The sequence below is a fragment of the Epinephelus fuscoguttatus genome, linkage group LG10 (assembly GCF_011397635.1).
Source record: "Epinephelus fuscoguttatus linkage group LG10, E.fuscoguttatus.final_Chr_v1".
Lineage (NCBI taxonomy): Eukaryota > Metazoa > Chordata > Actinopteri > Perciformes > Serranidae > Epinephelus > Epinephelus fuscoguttatus.
The window spans coordinates 12,979,286-12,987,132 of NC_064761.1; the positions used below are offsets into that span (position 1 = coordinate 12,979,286).

General features: G+C 37.5%; 1 protein-coding gene across 1 annotated transcript; it reads right to left on the bottom strand.

Moving 5' to 3' along the window:
• Positions 1-238: 238 nt before the first annotated feature.
• On the bottom strand, positions 239-7,371 carry tm4sf4 (transmembrane 4 L six family member 4). Its single transcript, XM_049589035.1, has 5 exons — positions 6,821-7,371; positions 5,741-5,830; positions 3,844-3,992; positions 1,949-2,135; positions 239-1,169 (listed from the first exon to the last, which is right to left on the bottom strand). The coding sequence occupies exons 1-5, from the start codon at positions 6,989-6,991 to the stop codon at positions 1,152-1,154; spliced, it is 615 nt and encodes a 204-aa protein (XP_049444992.1). The 5' UTR covers positions 6,992-7,371; the 3' UTR covers positions 239-1,151.
• Positions 7,372-7,847: the final 476 nt, after the last annotated feature.

The following is a 7,847-nucleotide window of genomic DNA, read 5'->3' on the forward strand; positions in this document are numbered from 1 at the left end:
TTGGCTGTCATCACCTGAGGCCATGTCTGGATAACTTGGGGCTGCAGCTGTAGGTCAGAAAGTTCATGGATCTTCAAATTTCAATTAACAGCCATAATTGACCTTTTTCTGTTGTACATGACCTGATGGCAGAGGTTATTAAAAGTATGTATTCTTCAGCAATCATTTAAGCATCATGAAATGAGATCAGTCATTCACAGACTTAGAGAAAGATATATTTTAATGACACAGCCGACAAGTGAGTGCCTCATGAGAAGGCCCACATATCCAAGTGTGCACAAAAGAAAAGTGAAAAAAGCCCAATGGCCGTCACATCAGTGCCTACAGTGAGTAGTGTTAAAGAACAAGTCTTTCAGCAACACAACTGACTGAGAGGCCAAAGATTTGAGTGTGGAGAGATATTGCAATACATTTGTTATAACTATTGGTAACAACAAACTGCACTGAAGTGCAACAGCATTTTGAAATAAAGCCATTTTATTTCAGTACATTATATTCTAATAATAACCTCTGTTAATGAGACGTACAAGGTAAAGATTTGTATTGATGGTGTAGCTCATGTAGGTCCGTCTATGACTTTTTAACCTCATGCTTACAACAACCAAAGTGCCCAGCAGGGGGCAGTCATACAACAGAAATATCTGATAGGAGAAGCTCTTAAAACTTATTTTATGAACAGGTTGTTGAGTTTGATTAAATTAGAAAAAGAATATATAAAGCAGCAGCAAGGTCTTATTCTGTCCCATGGTCCCATCTGCTTTTCATATATATATAAAAATAAGATATTCCACTAGTGATTTAGCTGTAAAAACAGTTACATACTGTAGTCTATATAGTTTATATAACAGGAGGAAAATTATTAACTGCAGTGGTCAGTGTATGACAGTAAAGAGCCAAAAATGCACATTCAGATTTAACAATGAGAGGATGGAGTCATTAGTGTGTGGTAGAGAGTAAACAAGAAACCCTGTAAAGTAGAGCTCTGTCATTTCACCAGTGTTGTCAGATAGTAAACACAATGTAATCAATGAGCTCTTGTGAAAAAAACTTAATGCTAAATGGCACGAAGTGAGAAACTACCTGTCACCCTCTATTATTAGAATAAATACAGGAAACAGCCGCCTGCAGACTGTCACGGCTGCAGGAAGTGCTCAGACAGCTCCATCGCTCTGAAAGACAAACAACATCAGCATTTTTAATGTGGTTTACTCTGAAGGTGTAATTCATCTCTGTTTACTAACACCATTAATCAAGTTATAAGCAGCTGCATAATTCACTGGATAAGGAGCTAATGTCAGATAATTTCAATTTATCATCTAACTCTGGAATTAAATGGGCAATAAACGGTATATTTATTTAATTCTAATTATTAGGAAGAATCTGGGTAAGTGTTTTAACAGGTAGGGATGCTTTAAAAAATAAAACACACAACTTACTGTCAGAGACTCACAAATTAAAAGCCTACAACTATTGTTTTATTTTTCATATTAATAATTACTAATACATTTTTTTTTGCTTCATCATCATCATCATCATCATCTTCATCATAGTCTTCTTCTCCTTTTCCTGTATTTAACCAGGTAAAAGTAAAATAAATCAAGATCAAAGTTCTTAATTCTGACAAAGACTACAGCAGATAAAATAGTGTTATAACAATAAAATATCTATTATGTCACCAATGTTTCTTTCATGTCTGTGATTTTAGGGCTTTTCACTGCTGCTACAGTTTCACATACTACTACTACTACTACAACTACTACTACTACTACTACAACTAATACTACTACTACTACTACTACTACTAATAATAATAATAAGAAGAAGAATGAGAATGAGAATAAGAGGAATAATAATATCAGAAACGTTGGTAGCGTTCCCTTCAAATTTATCCAATCCTTCCAACAAATAAACTCATCTGAAGTCATATCGTCTCAGACTACATACTGACCCCTCCACAGCAGCCACAGCAGTCCCCACACAGACATCCCAGCAGGCCGTTCACCACTTGCACAGCGCACAGTGCCATCTGGATCAAACCCACGACCAGCAGCACAGAGAACAGAGAGAGATGCCAGGACACCACACCCTGCGGCTCTAAACACATCGTCCAGTAGGTTTTGTTGGACAGATAGTCACTGGAAAGGGAGGGTGAAGAAGAGACAACAGGTTTTTATCTGTAGACACTTTCATCCTCTGAAGAGCACACTAGAATGAGCTCAGTGTTTTTTTTCTCACATGCCTCCATGGAGAACAAAGAAACCAGAAATGGAGAAAAATTCTTGATGAATTGAAGTCATAGGGGTCCATATTTAAGAACAACAAAACTATCTCAGAACATCTGTTTACAAACTCACACACAACTTTGGTGTTTCAAAGGTTTAGTTCAGACCAAAGTGACACTGTAACACAGACACACTAACTGATGGAGACAGTTGTAGACCAGCAGCTCCCATGTTCAGCGATGTTAATTAACTAGGGATGCACGATATTGGGTTTTTCGCCAGTATCCTATATGCCAATTTATAACAACTTATTTGGTCAATATCGATATCACTATATTTACTTTTTGCCCCATTTAATTTTAGTGATCATCAAGTCTGTTCTGTAGTGGAATTAACATCATATTATGCATGCATACTCTTATCATGATGGCCCACCAGCAGATGGAGACATGAAAGAGAATGTTTTTTTAATGTAGTATTGATTCATAATGCAGAATAAGAAAAAGCATTTTAGCTGATTCTGATACTTCATCTTAAAGCCAATATCGGCCGATGACATGCCAATATTATCATGCATCCCTAAGATTAAATGTTTTTGTCAGTGGAGTCTGGCTTTGAAGAGAGTGTAGATAACTTTTTAGTTTAGTTCCCCGTTGGTAAGGGCTGTCTGTTTGGGAAATACTGGGTATTCAGCTGGATAAATGAGATTTGGATTATACTGCGTGAGTTGTGTGAGAATTTGTAAACCAATGTTTTGACATTTGACAGTTTTGCTGTTGGTAACGTGGTCCGAGTTTTTGGATTCTTCATTCATCAGAGGCATGCATGAAAAAAAAAATCTCCATTAATTCTACGTAAAATGGAGCAAGTAACTGATATACAAATGATCATATGGGGGATGAAGTATTCCTTTGAAGGATTAGTTAACATAAATTATAAATAAAACCAGTTTGTCAGACTGTTGCCTCCCCCTGAAGACAACCGAAGGGAATGACGTTTGTGAATAACGTTTGTTTGGCTGAAAACACTAAAATAATTAGTGTGAACGTTTATTCTTCATCTTGGGAACAGTCATTTGGAAAAATAATCTTGACTCAATGTCTATTTACAAGTTTTTATGAGCTTTTGTTGCTGTTTTGCTGTGTTGTAAGACATCACATGCAGGTAAGCATCTTGGAGGAAAGACTGAATTCAAGCTGGGAGCAGTCCACCTGGGACTGGCCCTTTAAGTCTGCACAATATTAGATAGCAAAATGCTATTGTCTTTCTTTTTCCTTTTATATCCACAACCAATCTGTTAGAGGAATAGTTCAAAATCTGCTTTAGAAAAATGCTTGTTCCTTTTTGTACTGAGAGTGAGATGAGAAGATCAATACCACTCTCAGTTGGATCAGCTTATTTTCCAAATGATCAAACTACTTTTTTAAAGAAAAAAAACCAGTCCTAATTATGAAAATTAAAATCCAAATATGACACAATCTAATTTATTTCCAAGCAACTAAAAAAGTGGTTTAAATTTTACACTGAACAAAACCAGATGTCCATCTTTACACTGGTGGTTATGCTGATCATTTAGAATGGGAAGTAAGTCTTTTAATGCTAATAGGACTGTGTGTCTCACCCATTTGAGAAGGGAGTGTCCCAGATCTCGACGGATTCATTGAAGCTGAACATACACCGAGGGCCGTGGTTTATGGCCACAGCAGAAACTATGACTGAGTAACCAGCCCCTACAACACCCACGGCTGCAAACAGTATGGAACTCAGCATCTACAGAAAGAAAGAGGAGCAGTCACTCATATTGGGAATCAATAATTTTAACAATCAGGCTTTTAACTTCTGTGACTACAATGGAGTTATTCTCTCGGTGTGCAGAGAACAAGCTGAGGGTGACAAGCAGAGCACGGTTGACACGAGCTACTGAAGTGGTGTGTGTGTGTGTGTGTGTGTGTGTGTGTGTGTGTGTGTGTGTGTGTGTGTGTGTGTGTGCAGTGATCTAACAGACTTTTGTTTGCTGAATCTTTCCTGGACCCCACACACGCTCACACACCGATGCATTCCTGCAGTATTGATCAGTATGTGTGCCTCTACCAGAACAATACCAGCTCTGTGTGATAAAATCATGTGAAACTCCCATCAGAGGAATTTCTTGTTACTGTTCAGCGATCAAAATCTCATCAATTTGTGTGTATGGGTTTTATTTTTTGGCATTTATTGCTGAGTAAATTATGGAAGGTGTGTACATAATGCCATTGTGTTTGCTTTACATGCTCAGAGTGATGAGACTGTACAGTGACATTAAATAGAGCCGTTGGAAGAAACACACCCTTCAAGCCTTAAAGCTCGATTGTCTCTCTTCTATTTATTTAGTTTTAGTTAAGACATTTAGGGGGATAATCAATTTAACCTATTTTCACCCCTAAAAACTAAAAAAGGAATTAAATAGAAAAATAAAAGTTGTGTTTTCTGAAGAAAGAGGACATTTTCACTGCTGTTATGAACTGGGATCCTCTTGTGTTGAGCTCAGCTATAATTTATGTAATATAAAGACATAAATGTGGAGCAAATGCAAAGCTACGGATCATTCATAAAAATACCTCACAGTAATAAAATATATAAATAAACTGCAACAACAGAATGAAAGGTCTGGTGTTGTAAATTGTATTTTATAATCTGATATTTGTCCAGATTTGTTTTTTTAGATCTTTTTTTTTTTTTTTTTTTTTTTTTTAATTTTACACCATTTTATTGCAAGGACTTAAAAATAACAAGTAACTACCATTCACATTATGTTCTAGGTCACACATATTGAGTAGCCTACTACTCTGAAACCATGAGGTGTTCACACAAGGCCGTCCTTTTACTCCATTTGAAGCTCTTTAAGCAACACTTTGGGAAAACTGAAGCTCTCCTTCATGCTGCAGGTGTTTTTCTGTGCCTGATTGTCTGTAGCGTACGTATGAACTTCTGTGTTAATGGATTGCCTTTGCAAAGGATGTAGGTCCTTGGGTGTCATATGATTTGCACGTCTGATTGTGACGACCACATCAAAACTGCCACAGAGCCTTATTTGCAGCAGCAGGAGGCTCAGTTTAAAATACATTTTTCTACTACGGAACATTTTGACATGTCACAGCAGGAAAAACAGGTGTAAATAATGAAATGAATGATGGCTGAATTCCATTTAGATGCTTCAGGTTAAGCTCCCAGGTAGTGTGCTTGCTAACAATCCCAATTACTTAGTTGCTCAGCAAACTTATATAATTTATGATGTTTCATTACTTCCTAATCCTCAGTGTTTTATTGGGTCTACTCATAGATAGTACATGTTAATCGTTTGATTTTTGTTCCCCAACCAAATTTAAATCATCTATTTTTGCAGAATTATTTTAGGACCCATTCTGATCTTCCTCTCCTGTGAGCCTATTGTGGATCCTCGCCCAACTTTTGAAAGGAACAGCTGTGAATAATCATTTCATTATGGTGAGAAGAAGTTAAACAGTGAAACATCTCCTCACCGCAAATCTCCGCCCACAGCTTTCGTTGCCACAGCAACCGCAGCAGTCATTGTTCTTCAGACCCAGGAAGACCAGAGCCGGGAAGATCATCTGTTGCCCAAACACACCCCGAGTTCACACACACACACGCACACACACACACACACACACACACACACACACACACACACACACACACACACACAGATATAAAACAGTCAAGCAGATGATGAATTATTTGTTCCCCCGCTGTATGCAGGAGGAAATTGAACTGCATAATGTTCCACCATAATCATTAGGATATAAATTATTTTATAGTTCCTAACCTTTCCATTTACTAGCGCTGCACTAATTTCCACCAGGACTTAATATTTTCTCTACAAATATACTGTCAGAATATTTTGAAAAATAATACAACCACATATACTATTTACACAAAGAGGCTTTAAACTGATTCATGATTCTTTAAAATATTTTTCTATTATAATTTAATGCTATTATAATTTCCAGTATCTCTAATGTGAACTCGCTGTAGGCATGAGATCTTTGGAAGTATCTCTTTCAGATGAAGCGCAGCTGTATAAAGGTGAAACAATAATTGACTACCTGATCAGTTAATTGGTTTCTTTTTTTTTTTCAGGCAAAAATGCTGAAGATTCCTCAATTCTAGATTCTGAAATGCAAGGATTTGCTTTTTTCTTTGTTATATGTGATAGAAAACTGAAGTTCTGGACGGCTTCTGGACAAAACAAGCTATATTAAGACATCACCTTTGGATCTGGTATATTATAATGGGCTTTTTTTTCTATTTTCTGACATTTATAGAGTAAACAATTAATAGATTAATCAAGAAAATAATTGGCATATTCATCTACAGTAAAAAAAAAAAATGTGTTACTTGCAGCCATTGAATTTTTTCATTGTATTATTTTTGTATTATTTATAATTAACTGTAATGCCATCATGACAAATTGCCAGACGCAAGTTACATATGAAATTCGAAAAACTATACATGAAAACATCAGAAGAATCCAACAAAATTATCTACAGCAATGATAAAAACAGGTTATATCACACAGAGTGCATCTTTATTGTACTCACCAGCACTCCGGATCCCAGAATGCCTCCAAAGTACCAGACTTCCTGCGTGATGTGTTCGCTCACCACAGACTTTCCCCCCGGGAAGAAGAGCAGGATGTTACACAGCACACACACAATCGACAGAGGCATCAGGCTGATCCCCAGACATTTGGCAAAGCCGCCTGAACACATTCTGACACTGATGCTTCAACCTCCACTACAAGTAACAACCCCTACAGGTATCTCAAATCTCCCCTCAGGTTGATCTCTCAACTGAATTAGTTCAAACTGACAAAGTGCGGGTGTCTTTGCTTTAAAACTGAAGATTTAAATCTGGTCCAGTCTTTGTCCACTCCAAGTTGTTGAGGAGAATTATAACACTCCACCTGTTGGCTTTTCTGGCTGAGTATTTGGCCTAAATTTATCTCCAGCTGTACCTTTCCAACAACAGTTTCTCCTTACACCTCTAAGCTTGGTTGTCTCCTCTAAAGTTCAGTCCACTGTGCTGGATTCTCTGAATGACCCTGTCTCCTCACCTGTCCTGTGTCAAATGTGGTTGATACTATATTTGAGACTTTATAACCTGCCCCACCCTCACCGCCTCACTTTTATAGCAGCCAGCTGTGATATGGCAGGATAACACACACGTACAAACACGCATGCACACGCTTGTGACTTCATGCAAACACACGCGCACACACATTAATGTGGGTTTACATACCCGTATGTGTGTGTAGACAGACACACTGATGAAGACACAGTGGTTAATGTTCTACCATGTGTTTTGTGTACATGGAGACAGAGGAGGAAGTGACAGACAGGCGGTCGATACAGCGGAGCCCTCATGGCTGATCTGTACCTATCATGGTTTAGTGAGTAACAAGAAAGACTTCTTCATTAGTTGGGGCTGCCAAATCCCTGGTTCAACTTTGCATAATTAGTCATATATAATGTCTTATGATGTGTTACGGGCTGACAGATGTGAAACAGAGTGAAACATAGTACTTTTGAGCCATGATATCATTTATCACAATAAAATATAAAAGTA